Source organism: Triturus cristatus, chromosome 11 (assembly GCF_964204655.1).
Source record: "Triturus cristatus chromosome 11, aTriCri1.1, whole genome shotgun sequence".
NCBI classification, from domain to species: Eukaryota; Metazoa; Chordata; class Amphibia; order Caudata; family Salamandridae; genus Triturus; species Triturus cristatus.
In genome coordinates this window covers 63,646,268-63,664,720 of record NC_140594.1, presented here as the reverse complement: position 1 = coordinate 63,664,720, position 18,453 = coordinate 63,646,268, and the positions used below count along the sequence as shown (strand labels likewise).

Sequence of the window (18,453 nt, the reverse complement as noted above, 5' to 3'; positions counted from 1 at the left end):
GCTTTGCCACTCTAACTATTTTGGAGCTTTTTTGCAGAAACTTTTCAGATTCTAATTGCTTTCAAATAAAGCCTTTGCATCGCCATACAGAAAAACAACACACAACTAACAAAATAATGTATTGGATTTAAAAAAAATTTTAAAACACATTAACCGCATCACACTATGCACATAATTAATAAAATTACAATAGTTTTTTGGGGGGCGGGGGTAAACTTACAAATACCACCAACATACACACCAGCAAAAAACACTACACACATATACCAACAACACACATCATATCACAACTCACCACTACATTCCACAGCATGAAACTGCCCTAATGTCACTACACTAAGCAAAACTTGCACACAAACTTTACAGTATTAAACACAGCAGCTACATTAATCTACAACATACCTTCACAACCTTGCCAATATCTCTGGCTAAACACTTCTAAGGTCCCAAAGACGAGACCTATTGGCTATGTCAATGCTTGTTTTTCTTCTGTTCCCCCAAAAATCTGAAGTAACATAACCTGTATTTGAGTGTTGAATGCTCAACAGATAGTTTAGATTCTTTTCATCATCTCACATTTGTTGGATCAGAAACAAAGTCTTTTCAAGGTAATTTACCTTTTATTTCACTGCTTGAAAAAAACAATGCGCACGCGCTAACATTTCTGAGAATCAGTCTGCGGGGATTCCAGTACTTCCCGGAAACAATATTGCCATGGGTGCACTTCCCTCTCCTTCTTAAGGCTTTTAGCCTAGGAGCATGAACTATGTAAACCCTTAAATTTAAATTTGTTTAAGTACTTAGTTCGTCCAAGATTAGAAAACACCCTTACAGTGTCATTTTATGGTGAAAACCCCTCCCCTTTCACCCTCCTCCCTAAGTAGAAAGAATTTGTCTTGCAATCTAGAGATGTTGGTGCCAAACTGCGTGACTCGGAGTTTAGACAACCTCCTGGTTATGACTCTTGAACCCACTATAGAGATCTGCGTGTGACCCCTTGGCCATAGTTTAGAATCCTGGCGGATTGTCAGCCTTTCATTCTCCCTAGGTCGATAAAAGAGTAACATTCAGTTCGGTGACAAACATCTGTTGTTCAGCATTAAGGCGCCCCCGTCGTGCGTGCGCATTACACATTTACGTAATCCTATGCTATTAAAATGTCTGAGAATCAATCTGCTTTGGAACACTGCATAAGCGGGGAGTCCACGACTTCCCGGACAAAAAAAAAAAATTGCCATGGGTGCACTTCCCCCTCCTTCATAAGGCTTTTAGCCTAGGAGCATGAACTATGTAAACCCCTTACATTTACATTTGTTTATGTACTTTGTTCATCCAAGATTAGAAAACACCCTTACAGTGTCATTTTATAATGAAAACCCCTCTCCTTTCACCCTCCTCCCCAAGTAGAAAGAATTTGTCTTGCAAGTTAGAGATGTTGGTGCCAAACTGCGTGACTCGGAGTTCTGACAACCTCCTGTTTATAACTCTTGAACCCACTATAGAGATCTGCGTGTGACCCCTTGGCCACAGTTTAGAATCCTGGCGGATTGTCAGCCTTTCATCCTCCTAAGGTCGATAAAAAAGTAACATTCAGTTGGGTGACAAGCATCTGTAGTTCAGCACTAAGGTGCCCCCGCTGTGCGTGCACATTACACTTTTACGTAATGCGTAAACACATATGCCTCGAATGCAGAGGCTACGGTGAAAAATCTGATAAATAGAGTTCATGTAGTGTTAAGAGTTGAGAGCGGTAATTGAGCTGTTGACTCTGGAACAGCTGCAACGTTGAAAGCGGGTTGCACGAGACGGAATTGTTTTCGAGTTGAATAAACCTTATGAGACACCGAGCACATTGTGGGCCTCATGTCCGGAATGTTTCCTGAGCAGGGTCTTTCTGTGTAGAAGGCGCACGGCTTTCACAGGCCTGGAAACCCCACATGCATATTTTCATAAAGGTACTCGTGGTTTTAAAGGAAGTACTGAGGGCACAGGGACTCAAAGAAGGGTCGTGAGTCTGGGGGGTCCTCCTTTTATCGAAAACCAACGCAAATGTTTCAGAACCGCTTGCCCAGCGCTTGGAGGACAGCTGATGTCTATAAAGCGCACAGAGTACTAAAGAGAAACTTTGTAGTGTTTGAGTGCCGACATTGCCATCTAGAGGCAATGCTACGACCACAAACGAAAGGCGGACCTCACTCAAATTCTCTCACTCGGAACCCCGCAATCCAACGATAGGGGAAATGTGAATGCAAAAATAATACATCTACCGTCCAGCAAAAACGATACTATATAGAAAATCGTGTGCTTTGATATCAACATGCGAGTCCCACGAATAGGTTGGAAAGTGAGTTGCTGCTGGGCTAGAGAACTTTTGTACATGAGCGCATCACTGATGCACCTAAGATCACTACTGCACCCAACTGTGCACTTGGGAACATACAAGATTAAGAAAGCAACTCTTTTATGTGATGCTTCACCGGCAACACACGCGAGATTGCATCCAGCGCCCTCCTGTGTGTGACGTGCACAGCTATACACGTTCAACCCCAGGCTTCCAGGGTGGGTTTTGGGCAGCGCCGGACTATCCACATCAACAACTTCTGTCAACAGACAGAAACCAGACCCATTTAACAAGCCCGGGAGTGGTACGTGCCGACTAGTACTAATCAAAACAAGACTTCGGAAACATGAGCTGCCACTGAATGCCCCCTATAGATAAGAAATTCCTTCACGACAGCCGTGAAGCTGACGACCCAGTCCGGATGGGCTGCCCAAAAGGGAGACAGGGCGAGAACTAAGAAGCATCCTTTTCAATGGGAAGCTAGCGTTTAGCATAAATGCTGACGCGACCCAATGAAAATGATGGGCGGGGCTTCAAGCCCCCTTCTGAAATCTCCTTGATCACAAGAGGTCTCGCAGAGCGAGTAGCGCTTTGCGCTGCAACGGCAGGCGAGACCTAAAAAGGTGCTATTCTGGAACGAGACACAGGGGAGTAGGCAGAAAATTAAAATACCCACTTTGAGCCAAAGCTGTCATAGCACCAAGCAAGCTAAGCAAGTCATCGCAACCCTCCCCAGAAGAGCTCTCTTGTCTCTTCCATCCAAGCATCTATCCATTCATTCTTTCATCCTTCCATCCACCCACTGTTATCCACCATTTCACCTTTACATTTTGTCATTCATTCTTTCCTCCCATCATTCAGAATTTCACAAATCTGTTGGTCTATTTATCCATCCACCCATGACGGATTCATTTAAAATGTATAAAGCTCTTGGTTACCTTGAACGGAGTACCCCTGCACTAGGAAAACATCCACCAAGCCCTGCAGAGAGAAGATACTATTTATATTTGTTTTAAAATCCAGGCCTTAAATTTTTTCCAAAATGTCGATTCTGCGCTTTCCTTCCTCCGGTCTAATGGAAGGGTATTCCAGAGCTTGGGGTCCAGGAGGCTAAAGGAGCGACCACCCATCCAAGCTCTCTTCACCCTTGGAACTACTGCAAGCCCGGTTTCAGCAGATCTGAGACATCTGCAGGTCTATAGGGCTTGATCAATGCCTGAGGTTAGTGGGGGTATTTGTTGTTTAAGATTTTATGGCAAAAGCAAAGAGCCTTGAAGGATACACTTTTACTGATCGGGAACCAGTGAAGTTTTGTAAGTGCTGGACCTACAGAAGAGCATCTGGGGATGTTCAGCGGCAAACGTGCCTCTGCGTTTTCTACCTTTGAAGCATTTTTAGTCTGCCTTGGGTAGCGCCGCAGTGCATTACAATAGCCTAATCTAGAAACCAGAAGCACCTGAATCAGTGTCTTTCTGGCAGCTTCTGCAAGAAAACTTACAATCTTGAGTAGCATTTTGCTAAAGCAAACACCCACAAGATGAGATATCTGGTTATCAAACATGAGGTGTTGTCAAACCAGTTACCAAGATTCTTTACTTTTTGTTTTGGGATCCGTTCCGGCCCCAAAGTATCCCGCTACCATGTCGTAGACCAGATAGATGGTTGTTACCCCAGGAGTACCTCAGTTTTCTCAGCGTTTAATTTGAGACAAATATGGTCCATCCATTCTGCTGGGCTGACTAGACAGGTTTGAAAACAAGCTGCAGAGGTTCCATCATCCTGTGTCAGGGTGATAATAAGGTGTGTGTCATCAGACACAATTTTAACCCCATGACATTCAATCACATCAGCAAGGAGGCGCATATACAGATTAAAAAGTGTCGGGCTCAGAGCAGAGCCCTGCGGAACCCTCCATAGAACAGGACTGTTGGACCACCCGAAAAGTTTGATTCTGGAGGAAACAGATCAGCCATTTTAAGGTTAGGTCTGCAACACCATATGACCACAACTGCTCAGCCAGAAGGCCGTGGGAGATGGTGTTGAAGGCTGCACTTAAATCTAGCATTATCAGTGCTGCAGTTTTGCCTTCATCGGCGAGGAGTCTGAGATTCAGATGCCAGCAGCAGAGCGCAGTCAGTATTATACTGGGGACGAAACCCTGATTGAGTCTCATGCAGCAAGTCATTTGCCTCGATGTAACTCATCAGCTGTTGATCGATGTTTTTTTCCACCACTTTAGAGAACAAGTATTTGCAATGCAACAGGCCTCGCATTTACGAGTTTCGTAATGGGACACCTTTTGGTTTGCAAATGATTGTCTGTAAAAACGCCCATGCGGCGCTTTAACTTTAATGTCGGGCACGCCCCTTTCTTTAGACAAGCCGTGCCTAAAGAATGGGGCGCGGCCGCCATTAAAGTGAAAGCACGGTCTTGGGAGCTTTTACAAAAAAAGCATTTCTTTGTCAAGTTGACAAACAAATGCTTTTTTATTGTAAAAGTGCCCCATGCTGCAATTTCACTTTAATGGCAGCCGCGCCGCTTTCCTTAGACTTGGCTAGTTTAAGGTAAGGGTTGCGGCCGCCATTAAAGTGTAAGTGCCGCATGGGGAAAATTAAACAAGCAGCTAGAGTCGGTTGGAGCACTCAAGTTTCACAGTACCATGTGCGAGTAGCTCAGCTCCTTCAGGATTTTACCTTGCATTATGAGCTGTTGATGGATAGAAAGGGACCAGCACTGAGCTCTGGGCAGCTCCCTGCTCGGTGTCCTTAGAGAAAGCTCACACGCTTGTGCTGCTGCGACTGGGCTGTTTATGTCGCACGAGGCTTCTGCGTGTGCATTTATCACTGTGGCTCTTTTGTAATAGGGCTTTATGTGCAGCTGCGGGGTGCTTTTTTAGCCTTGGAACATCATCGCTGCTGATGCCAGGGAAGCCTGAAAGACCCGCCTGCAGCAGGCATGTTAAAACCATTAAACAAAATAGTGCTTGGAGGCTGTAATTAAAGCCTTCCGAGCAACAATACACGTAACAGGGGGTGTCGCCATGAGAGGTTACAAAGGAAATACTAAGGCGGGACTACTAAGCCTTTTGACCAATGAACAGCGACAGTTTACATTGGAAAATTACAAAAGCCAATGAAAATTATGGGTGGAGAGTGGGCAGGGCTTCAAGTTCATACTCCAATACAGCATGGCTCGCACAGCAGAGCATGCACTGCCCAGCCTCGACCTAAAAACAGGAACAGGGAGATGGGCCTGAAATTTTCAAGTTCGGCTGGATCCAGAGTTGGCATCTTCAATAGGGGCACCACCATTGCACGTTTCCAATTCTGAGGAATTTGGCCTGTCTTAAAAGATTAAGTAGGTCGCATAGTCTAGGTAGCATAGCCTCCAATCCCTGCTCAAGCATCAAGGGTGGGGCGGAGTCGAGCAGAGAGCCTGATTTCACTTTGAGGGCCAGCATACGCAATTCTAGTATAGAGTATCGATGCTAAGAAACCCGCTGGAGGGATTAGGTAGCGCAGGCCAGGTTTCAGGGTAGAGTCTCTCTGGCTTCTTTAGGAAAAGCTTCATATATCTTGGCAATTTTGTCTGGAAAAAAATAAAATGGGCGATCGCATTACATTTCTCCACTGAGAGCGATATCAGGGGAGACAAGCCTCAAGCAGGACAAGGATTTCACTATATGAAAAAGTTTGCGTATTGAGTTCTGAGCTTGCTCAATCTTATGAGCATAGTATTGGCTTCGTATGAGCCTAATCTGTTTGCAGTAGATCTTGCATCCATATCCAAACCTATTCAACTGTCTCCATACCTATCCATCAAACCTATCCATACATCCTTTCAGTCATCCATCACTCCATCCATCCATCCATCCTTTGTCATCCTGCACATATTACACAGCAAAGACCATTGACAGGATTGAGCTCATTTTAATTATTCTCATTCACCCACCCTTTTACTCTGCCACAGCCACCCATGCATCCATCCTTTCACTCAGCCACCCATCCATCCATCCTTTCACTCAGACATCATTCCACCCTTTCCCTCACCCATACACCCTTTCACCCATTCATCCACCCTATCCATCCTTACACGCATTCATTTTGCCATCCCTCTATCCACCCTTTCACTCACTCACTCATTCATTCATCCATCCTATCACTCATCCAGCCATCCATCCATCCTATCACTCATCCATCCTTACACTCATCTTTTCAATCATTCATTTTACCACCCCTCTATCTACTCTTTCACTCATTCGTCCATCTATTTTCTCATCCATCCACACACCCTTTCACTCCATCCTTCTTCCTTTTAACTCATCCATCCTTTCACTCAGCCATCTACTCTTCCACCCATCCATCCATCCGCTCATCCACTCATTTACCCTTTCACTATATGCTTTTACTCATCCACCCCTCCTTAATCCATTCATCCTCCATTTTACTCCATCCATCCTCCCTTTCACTCATCCATCCTCCGTTTCACTCATCCATCCTCCTTTTCACTCATTCATCCCTTCTTTCACTCATCCATCCTCCCTGTCACTCATCCATCCTACCCGTCACTCAACCATCCACATTTCCATCCAACAGCCAATCCAACCCACCTATCCATCTACCCTTTCACTCAGCCATCCTTCCACCCTTTCACTCCACCTTCCATTCACCCTTTCACTCAACCATCCATCCTCCCTTTCACTCAGCCACCCATCCTTTCATCTATCCGTCCATCCTTTCATTCATCCATCCTTTCACTCATTCGTCTTGCTATCTCTCCATCTGGCTTTTCACTCACCCATATATCCACCCTTTTCCCCACACATCAATCCATCCTTTCACTCACTTACCCACCAGCCCTTTCACATTAATTATAAGTCTTTCTCTGCTGAGCTGCAGACAAGTGGCCATCAAGAACTCCACCCCGCTGTAGCTACTAAAGTGGGGGGTTCATGACGTCCCTGCATATATGCTTTCACTCATCCACCCCGTCCATCCTTTCGCTCCTCCATACATCCATCTTCCCTTTTAATCTATTCAGCCTCCCTTTCACTCATCCAGCCTCCCTTTCACTCATCCAGCCTCCCTTTCACTCATCCAGCCTCCCTTTCACTCATCCAGCCTCCCTTTCACATATCCATCCATCAATCCACTCAAATATCCACATATCCATCCATCAACCCACACATCCTTTTACTCAGCCAGTCACCCATTCTTTCACTCAGTCATTCATCCTTTCACCACTCATCCATCATTTCACTCAGTCATCCATCCTTTCACTTATCCATTCATCCTTTCACTCATCCATCCTTACATCCACCCTTTCTCCCACACATCTAACCTTTCACTGACCTACTCACCAACCCTTTCACGTAAATTAGGAGTCTTTTACTGCCGAGCTGTAGACAAGAGGCCATCAAGAACTCCACTCCCCCCCTCCGCTGTTGCTGTGAAAGCGGGGTTTCACAACGCCCGAGACAAGAGCAGTGGCCATTCTGAATAGATCGGCTGTAAGAGTACTCCATACAAAGATCAGTCAATTCCACAACTCAAGAGTACCTATGGAAGACACCATAAAGGAAAGAACATATAGTGCTACTTTTTATGAAAAAATTATAGTTTGGAATTTTTAGCATACTATTAAATCATATATCATTGGGCATGGGACTGGAAGCCCAGTGCACCTGAGCTTTAGATGATTCCAGATGACAGCTATAACTTAATTAAGGATACCTTGGACTGTAAGCAGTAAAGTTATAATAAGGTCTCTGAAACTGCACATTGACGTTACCTCGTGTCCTCCAATGATACAAGTCCTGATTCTTCATCTACAGTAATTTTGCAGTGATCTCCGGATACCAGTTTGTTCCCAGGAAAGGACAGGTCACAGGCTGGATACAGAAAAAAAAGAATAATCAATGAATTAGTGCTTAATATATTTCACATAAAAGCAACACATTGATAGGCAGTACAATTATGTTTTTTGAAAGACAGTGCAATGATTTTATTTTTAAGACAGTGCAATGTTTAACATTGGGAATCAACTTCTTTTAATGGTACTGCATTGTCTACTCTTCCTTCTAATATTTTAATGTCGCCACTGAAGGAGGAGGGCAAGGACTACACCAAGTAAAAAAAAAAAGGAACAGATATTAAAAGATTTTGGGAGAATAAGGTTTATGTTGCGTCATGAGGTTTTGGAAGCCTTTCTGGAGATGTAGGATATAGAAATGATGGCCCCCATCAAAGCTTGAGGGGCAAGCATAGACCTTCTCACTGATTCTATGTGGGTATGGTCTCCCTTCAGCCCACTCAGTCACTGTAAGATCTATTTATAAAAACAGCTCTCCTTGCAGACCTTAAAGTCCCACAGATTCAGGAGTATGCAGGTCACCCACCCTCTTTGTGACAGCGGTGTGCAAGCAGAAAAAGCTTGAGTGATCCGGTCGGCTCTTTAAACAAAAACTAGGGAAACTGGAGAAGCAGCCGAAGTTTAAGACTTCCTGGCCTCCACCCACCTCCACATATTATTGTGCAAACAAAGATACAACACAGTGATCTCAGATAACAACTGGGCACTCCAACACATATACACCACATCCAATCACAACACCACCTTCTCACAACTTACCCTAATTAGCAAACACACCTTCTCACATCCATCCCAACGCTATATACATGCGAAGGATTATTTGAAATCACAAACTAACCAAAAAGTGCACTGAGGAAAGTAAACGACAGGTTGATTGTAGGCACATTTGCACTAAATACGTTCTAATAATTTCACACAATGATGTGTCACATTACATAAATAGGCATAATTTACACTTATTCCAAATACATACCAGTGCACACTGCAACACAGAATCATAAAAACACATACAGGGATTGCTGCTTTCAGAACGCCAACGCCACACACACACACCGAGTTCTGCAGTCACTTTCCACAAACCTTCAATCAGACACAGCTTTCACAGGGAGACTCATAACTTGTACACAAACTCTGCAAATATAACGTAACCTAAACTGTTCCAATCTAATCCCCCTGACAGATGATGTTGGTATTTCAGTACGTCGTTTTCTAAAGTTCACTCCTTTGTGAACACTAGAAAAAGGTAACAAGAAATGCGGATTTTTATAGGCCTAAAATAGTATATATATATATTTTTTTAAATACACCGTTGGGGAAACATCGTTTACAACGCGGGGATTACATTGCGATGCCATTACATCGCGGTTTTTACAACGCAAGTCGTTACAACGACTTGCCCTAGATGGCGCTCTAGGACAAGGAATAGTATAATTTACTATCCAACACCTTCCCTACTGTACGTAGACTGGAGTTGGAATAGTAAATTATACTACTCCTAAGTCCAGCGCCCTCCAACGCAAGTCGTTGTAACGACTTGCGTTGTCAAAACCGCGATGTAATGTACCGCGATGTAAATATATGCGTTGTAACGTCATACATCCACACTGTTGTACATCGTTAACTAAAGTCGTTAACGATGTACACAGAGGACTGCGCTTTAGAGGATTGTGGTGAGTAGGCGGCTGCCTGACCTCACGAACGACTGCATTTGGTGAAAAACAACCATTAAGCTAAAATGTTAATCTCTGTAGCGCGTTTTATTGTTTTTAAAAACAGAACTGCACTTTGCTTACTTTGCACATTTGAGCCGGTTTCCCGTCTCGGTCCCCGCAGCTGATCGCTAATTGTGTGGAGGGCGTGGCTTACAGCGACAAACCACTCGCAGGGCATTTCCGGTCAAAGAGGGGGCGGAGTAGTCCTTCCGCCTGCCCCTCTACATAGACCGATGTGCCAGCATGCACGCAGGGGACGCGCCCCTGGCGCGCCGAAGCGGCGCCTAAGGCATGCCCATCTGAGCCCGTCCGCAACCAGACGGGACCAGGACCCCTGCTCCTTGCAGCACAGACCTCAGGAGCCCTCTTGCCTACTCCAGAGACGCTCTCATGGCGCTAAACAAATGCGCCCCCGCAACACACGCAATGTGCATTAAAGCATCCCCAGAACACACTGAAGGGCCAGACTCTTGCATAACATGCAAATGGTGCAGCCTAGTACGGGCCGAGCAGCCACAAACAGTAGCAGGCGACCAGGCAAAACTCAAATGTCTATACTTTAACTCCAGATCGGTCCCCAAGCACTCCTTCCAGATCTGGGACATTATCAAGGAGACTGACCCCGACTTAGTCTTCATTACCGAAACCTGGCCAGATGGGAATACTTAACCGGATATTGCAAATGCCCTACCTCCTAGATACATAATTTTAAGACAAGACAGGCAAGGACGAAAAGGAGGGGGCTTGCAATTCTATTCAAAGCACCAAGCTACTCACACAGCTATTCCCCGCCTGCCTAAAATACAAAAAATGTATGATAGTCGGAGATTTCAATGTTCACTTCGAAAAATTAACTCGGTAGCCATACACCTAAATAACGACATGCAGCTCCTCCAACTTAAACAACGGATCCAAGGTCCCATACACACCGCGGGCCACACACTGGATTTACTATTCACCAACATTGAGTCCACCGAGATTGAGGAGATCAAACCAGCCTCAGGACGGACCACTCTTTAATTACCTACTTGTTTACACAACCAGCGCCACCGACTAGGGTCCCCATACCAACACACGTAACATACAGAGTCTGGAAACTAATCACTCATGACTCGTTTCAACTCCATTGGCCAAGCGATAACCTTGAAGATTTAGGAACGATCCCCACTGACAGAGGAGCAGCTAATCTCGAAAAAGAGATCACCAAAACACTGAACCTTTGTGCTCCCAGACTTAAATCGAAATCCACGAAAAGAATTATATCAGAAAAGTGGTACACACCAGAACTCAAAACACAAAATAAGAAGTGCAAACTTTGGAACATAATTGGAGAATTTCCAGATCAGACATTGATAAGCTATCTTACAAAACCGAACTTAGGAATTATAATTATGCTATCAAAAAAGCTAAAAGGACATATTTTGCGCAAAGAATAAACTAAAACAGCAACTCAGTAAAAGAGCTATATAAAATCATACACAAGTTATGCAAACCAACCTGTATGTCCCAAACTCTGCATCCCTCAGCAGAAAGTTGTGAAATGATAGTAACTTTTTCACAGATAAAATAAACACAATCTACTCAACATTCAACACTAATGCTCCAGTAGACCCCACAACTTGGGAAAGGGCAGACCATCACTCCGAAGCGCATGCACAACTGGGCAGCTTCACCCCATTCACTGAAGAAGAAATCGCCAAGACTATGGGAGAAGTCAAATCAGGATCACCCCTGGACCCCTGCCCACATTTTATTTTCAGGCAGATCATTCCCACCCTTACCCCATTCATTAAGCAGTTATTTAACAAATCTCTAGAAACGGCAGTATTCCCTGAGATCTGCAAACAGGCTATAGTCACCCCTCTACTGAAGAAGACGGGCTCAGACGTAACCAATCCAGTCAATTACAGACCTATTTCCCAACTCCCATACCTCTCCAAGGTAATGGAGAAATTGGTCAACAGACAGCTGTCCAATTATTTAGAAGACAATGACCTGCTTGACCCCTCCCAAACGGGTTTCAGGGCCGCCAACAGCACAGAAGCAGCTGGCTGTTTTGGACAATGTGCGAGCACTTCTGGATCAGGGAAAGACTGTGGCCCTGATCCTGTTAGACCTGTCGGCAGCATTTGACACAGTCTCCCACCACCTCCTACTAGACAATCTGCACAAAAAAGGAGTGCACGCTAAGGCCCTTCAATGGCTCCGTTAGTTTCTGAGCAATAGAACCAAAACCGTACAACTGGGTGCCTTCTCATCCAGTCCAAAGGCTTTAAGCTGTGGTGTCCCACAGGGAGCATCCCTTAGCCCCATTCTGTTCAATGCCTATGTTTCACCTTTGGCAAAAATTGGGACAAAGTGGGGTTTCGGGGTGTGCTCCTATGCGGATGACACTCAGCTAACAATAGCCATTGGAGATGGGCATGAGGACACAAAAAGGAAACTTAACAGCTGTCTCACTGAAATGGCTAGCTGGATGTCAGACCATTGTCTGACGCTCAATGCAGACAAATAAGAAATTCTACTCCTTGGTGGAGCTAACCTCATCTGGGATGCATCCTGGTGGCCCCACCCACTTGGAGAAGCCCCAGCACCCAAGCAATCCGCAAAAAACCTGGGTGTCATAATTGACAACAAATTATCCATGCAAGACCATGTACGAACATTATGCCACTGAAGTTTCTAAAAAGGCTCTTTCCCTGGATCTCCCTAGAACGCAGAAGGACAGTCACACAGGCCCTGCTGGTTAGCAGACGGAACTCTGGAAGTGCTCTGTTTATGGGCATGCCAGATTACCACTTTAAACGCCTTCAGGAGGTGCAAAAACGCTGCAGCCAAATTGGTGTGCCACAAAGACAAATACAGCTCAGCAATGGAATGCCTAAAACAACTCCACTGGCTGCCCATGCGCCAAAGAGCACGATTCAAGCTCTTAGGACACACACACAAGGCACTCCACCATAAGATTCTGCAGAATAAAATAAAATTCTACATCCCTCCCAGATGCCTGAGGTCACAACATCTAGCACTTGCAGAAACAAAAAGGATCAAAAAATCCAGGGCAGGAGCTCGCACCTTTTCGTATCTCGCAGCACTACACTGGAATGAGCTTCCAGTCGAACTTAGGCGGACTAAGGATTACGCCACTTTCAGGAGGAAACTCAAAACACACCTATTCCCTAAAGACTGAAATCAAACCCAATAACTGCACCGATCCTATGCACCACCATGCCGCTACCGCAGCGCTGTGATATCTCAATGGGATGAATGTTGCGCTATACAAATAAATAAATAAATCTAGCTAGTTAGTATCATAAATATAAATATTGCAAAATGAGAAATCCCACCTGTTGTCTATATCGATCCCACGTGGCTATATTTTCCTTCCTAACCAAAGGTCTGCACTGGGCAAAAGCCTGCCACCTCCTGCCATGCAGCCTTCTAGATAGGTCAAACATTGGCAAAGCCAATAGGTCTGGTGTTGGCTACAAAATAGTTTTGATTACTAGATCAAATCCTGAAAGTTTCTATGCCAGAAAAAAAAAGCTGTCAAAATAAGTCTGTCCAAACAAGTTCTGTATACATTTACGGCAGTGACAAGCATACATCCATGCAGATTTACAATTATCCCCAACCTAAAACTGTAATAACAACTTAGCTTAATCAGCCAATGGGACAAAAAGGGGGTAAAGTAGCACTGCATCCAGTCTCAGAGTATGTGGAGGCTTTATGACCAGTTCAAAGCTGTGCATTTTATAAACAATTTGTATTGGCAATAGAGTGAAGATGAATTCACTCAACAGTATGCAAGTACAGAAACAGCCAGTACAGTGGGTACAGCATAGTAGCAAAATACTGCATGCCTTTTAAAGCAGTTAGATAGGAACAAGCCTCTCACCCAAACCCAACCCTGAGACAAAAGGAAGGAACAAACAACAAGATACCCGAGGCTCCGGGAGCCGATCAACAATCTCCCAAGATCAGCCCAGTCTAGGCTTATGAAGAATCTGCAAACAATTAAATATGTTCCCTCATAGCCTATTTATAACTTCCATTGAGACTTAGTTCTTTTCAATTTAAATTATCCATTCACTCACAATAGTGACCAAAAAATCATGAACTTTGTCATTGCTTTATTACTTCAATTTCTTTGAATATATATCATAACATTTTCATTTTTCTTTTTTATGTATATCCTTTTTCTATTTCAGTCAGACTAATAATAACAATTTATGTACAAAGCAAAAGAAACACAATTATTACATACAAATTCATATCCACAATTCCGTTCAAATAGAAAAATGTCCCTGTATTTAATTTGAATAAATACAAACATACCACATCCATTCAAACACATCCATACTCCCACAAAAATGCATACAATAGACATCTGTACATAGGATGAGGTTATGTTGTAACAAATAACACCTCTACGACCAATAGAATTTTGTATAATAGAGCAAAGGCTCAATAATGGACCCCCTCCCCCCCACCCCTCAGCGCCTTGAGACCCTCACGGGTAAGTAGTGTGCTTTACAAGTACCCTCATTGATTGATTGATAGTTCTATATCGACTTGTTAGCGAGCAGCAGTGCCACAACGCTACAGCCCAAGGTTCAGGCTTCGCATGAGAGGCCAGGGTCCGCATGCGCTGTGAGATCAGACCAGTTTAGGCTTATGAAGAATCTGCATCGTGTAGAGGGGAGGTAGCTCCAGGCATTGGATAGGCAATCTTCAGCTATGGTATTCCAGTTAGCTGTGCTCTATATCGACGTGTTAGTGAGCAGCAGTGCCATAACACCACCGCCCAAGGTTCAGGCTTCGCATGAGAGGCCAGAGTTTGCAAGCGCTGTGAGATCAGCCCAGTGTAGGCTTAAGAAGAGTCAGCATCGTGTAGAGGGGAGGTAGCTCCGGGCATTGGATGGGCAATCTTCATCTATGATATGCTTTGCCATACTCTGTATCGACGTGTTAGTGAGCAGCAGCAGCCGCAACGCTACCGCCCAAGGTTCAGGCTTCGCATGAGAGGCCAGAGTTTACAAGCGCTGCGAGATCAGCCCAGTCTAGGCTTAAGAATAGTCAGCATCGTGTTTGGGGAGGTAGCTCCGGGCGTTGCATTGTCAATCTTCAGCTATGGTATTCCAGTTCACCGGATCGACGACTGCGCCAACACCCTCGCCCCACTCAAGAGACCATCCAACAGCCACGCCAGCAGCAGAGCCACCTGGTTCACCGACGAGCTCCTGACCTCCAAACACGCCTGCCGTAAGCTGGAGAAGAAATGGCTCCACAAACGAACGCCAGAAAACCACGCAGCCCACAAGGACGCCACCCGCAGTCATCACCACCTCATCAGACTTGCCAAGAGATCCTCCTTCAAAGACCGCCTGGATAACAACGCACACGACAGCAAAGAGCTCTTCCGCATCGTGAAAGAACTCTCCAATCCCCACGCCAGCGCCAGCGACATCCCGCCCTCACAAGAACTGTGCGACTCACTGGCCATCTTCTTCCACCGCAAGATCGCTGACATCAACAACAGCTTCAACTCCACGACCGCACCAACGACGCACGACTCCACCCGCCCCGCGATCACCAACAGCGCCAACCGCCTGACCTCCTGGGCCAACACCAACGACGACGAGACACGCAAGATCATGAACTCCATCCACTCAGGATCTCCGTCAGACCCATGCCCACACCACGTATTCAACAAAGCAGACGCGGCCATCGCACCACAGCTACGAAAGGTCATCAACATCTCCTTCGCAAAAGCGACATTTCCGGAAAGCTGGAAGCACGGCGAAATCAACGCCCTCCTCAAAAAGCCCAAGGCAGACCCCAAGGACCTCAAGAACTTCCGACCCATCTCCCTGCTCCCGTTCCCGGCAAAGGTCATCGAGAAAATCGTCAACATTCAACTGACCCGCCACCTCGAAGACAACAACATCCTGAACCCGTCCCAATCCGGATTCAGACGTAACCACAGCACAGAGACAGCCCTCATCGCCGCCACAGACAACATCAGACGCCAACTGGACAACGGCGAAACATCAGCCCTCGTCCTCCTGGACCTGTCAGCCGCATTCGACACGGTCTGCCACCGCACCCTAAAGACACGCCTCCAAGAAGCCGGAATCCAAGAGAAGGCCCTTGACTGGACCTCGTCCTTCCTCTCCGACAGAACCCAGAGCGTCCGCCTCCCACCTTTCCGGTCAGAAGCCACCGACATCATCTGCGGCGTCCCCCAGGGCTCACCCCTCAGCCCGACGCTGTTAAAAATCTAGATGGCCCCCTCTCGCACAAGTGGCCCGCCACCACAACATCATTTCCTACACTGACGACACCCAGCTCATCCTCTCCCTCACCAAGGACCCTCACACCGCCAAAACCAACATTCACGAAGGCATGAAGGCCATCGCCGACTGGATGAGGAGCAACCGTCTGAAACTGAACTCAGACAAGACGGAGGTTCTCATCCTCGGACCCACCCCCACAGCCTGGGACGACTCCTGGTGGCCGACCGCTCTGGGGACAGCACCGACACCAACCGACCACGCACGCAACCTAGGATTCATCCTCGACTCCTCCCTCTCCATGTCCAAGCAAGTCAACGCCGTCTCCTCCTCCTGCTACAACACCCTACGAATGCTCCGCCGGATCTACAAATGGATCCCGACCGAAACAAGAAGAACAGTGACAACGCTCTCTACGCAGGAATCCCAGCCAAACACCAACGGCGACTACAACGCATCCAAAATGCCTCCGCCCGACTGATCGTCAACGCCCCCCGCCGCAGCCACATCACCCCCGTCCTGGGAGATCTGCACTGGCTCCCCATCGACAAGAGGATCACCTTCAAGCTCCTCACCCACGCACACAAAGCACTCCACAACGCCGGACCAGCCTACCTGAACAGCAGACTCTGCTCTGCCAACCTCGCTCTCGCAGATGTCCCCCGCATCCAAAGTACGACCGCCGGCGGCAGATCCTTCTCTTACCTCGCCGCCAAAACCTGGAACACCCTCCCAACCCACCTACGACAGACCCAAGAACTACTCGCCTTCAGAAGACTCCTCAAGACCTGGCTCTTCGAGCAGTAGTGGCACCCCCTCCCCCCCCACCCCCTCAGCACCTTGAGACCCTCACGGGTGAGTAGCGCGCTTTACAAGTACCCTGATTGATTTATTGATTGTTCTATATCGACTTGTTAGCGAGCAGCAGTGCCACAACACTACAGCCCAAGGTTCAGGCGCCGCATGAGAGGCCAGGGTCCGCATGCGCTGTGAGATCAGACCAGTTTAGGCTTATGAAGAGTCTGCATCGTGCAGAGGGGAGGTAGCTCCGGGCGCTGGATGGGCAATCTTCAGCTATGGTATTCCAGTTGGCCGTGCTCTATATCGACTTGTTAATGAGCAGCAGTACCACAACGCTACTGCCCAAGGTTCAGGCTTCGCATGAGAGGCCAGAGTTTGCAAGCGCTGCGAGATCAGCCCAGTCTAAGCTTAAGAAGAGTCAGCATCGTGTAAAGGGGAGGTAGCTCCAGGCGTTGCGTGGTCAATCTTCAGCTATGGTATGCTTTGCCGTGCTATATATCGACGAGTTGGTGAGCAGCAGAGCCACAACGCTACCGCCCAAAGTTCAGGCTTCGCATGAGAGGCCAGGATCTGCAAGCACTGCGAGATCGGCCCAGCCAAGGCTTAAGAAGAGTCTGCATCGTGCAGAGGGGAGGTAACTCCGGGCGTTAGATGGGCAATCTTCAGCTATCATATGCTTTGCCATGCTCTATAGCGACGTGTTAGCAAGCAGCAGCGACATAACGCTACCGTCCAAGGTTCAGGCTTCGCATGAAAGGCCAGGGTCTGCAAGCGCTGCGAGATCAGCCCAGTTTAGACTTATGAAGAGTCAGCATCCTATTTGGGGGGTAGCTCCAGGCGTTGCATTGTCAATCTTCAGCTATGGTATTACAGTTTGCCGTGTTCTATATGGACTTGTTAGCAAGCAGCAGTGCCACAGCCCAAGGTTCAGTCTAGGCTCATGAAGAGTCTGCATCGTGCAGAGAGGAGGTAGCTCTGGGCGTTGGATGGGCAATCTTCAGCTATGGTATGCTTTGCCGTGCTCTATATCAACGTGTTAACGAGCAGCAGTGCCACAACGCTACCGTCCAAGGTTCAGGCTTCGCATGAAAGGCCAGGGTCTGCAAGCGCAGCTAGATCAGCCCATTCTAGGCTTAAGTGTCTGCACCGTGGAGAGGGGAGGTTGCTCCGGGCGTTGGATGGGCAATCTTCAGCTATGCTATGCTTTGCCGTGCTCTTTATCGACGTGCTAGCGAGCAGCAGTGCCACAACGCTACTGCCCAAGGTTCAGGCTTTGCATGAGAGGCCAAGGTATACAAGCACAGCGCGATCAGCCCAGTCTAGGCTTATGAAGAGTCAGCATCGTGTAGAGGGGAGCTGGCTCCGGGCTTTGGATGGGCAATCTTCAGCTATGGTATGCTTTTCCATGCTCTATATCGACGTGTTCGCGAGC

At 46.7% G+C, this 18,453-nt stretch overlaps 1 protein-coding gene across 6 annotated transcripts in view; it reads right to left on the bottom strand.

Moving 5' to 3' along the window:
* The window catches only part of CHFR (checkpoint with forkhead and ring finger domains), a 347,673-nt gene that overhangs the window by 233,217 nt on the left and 96,003 nt on the right, over nt 1–18,453 (bottom strand). For all 6 annotated transcript variants that reach the window (XR_014970933.1, XR_014970934.1, XM_085636275.1 and 3 more), the window contains exon 3: nt 8,132–8,231. Coding sequence is in view for 4 of the 6 variants with exons in the window: in XM_085636275.1 (XP_085492401.1) it covers nt 8,132–8,231 (100 nt within the window). In the remaining 2 variants the exon portion in view is untranslated. The remainder of the gene's footprint in view (nt 1–8,131; nt 8,232–18,453) is intronic.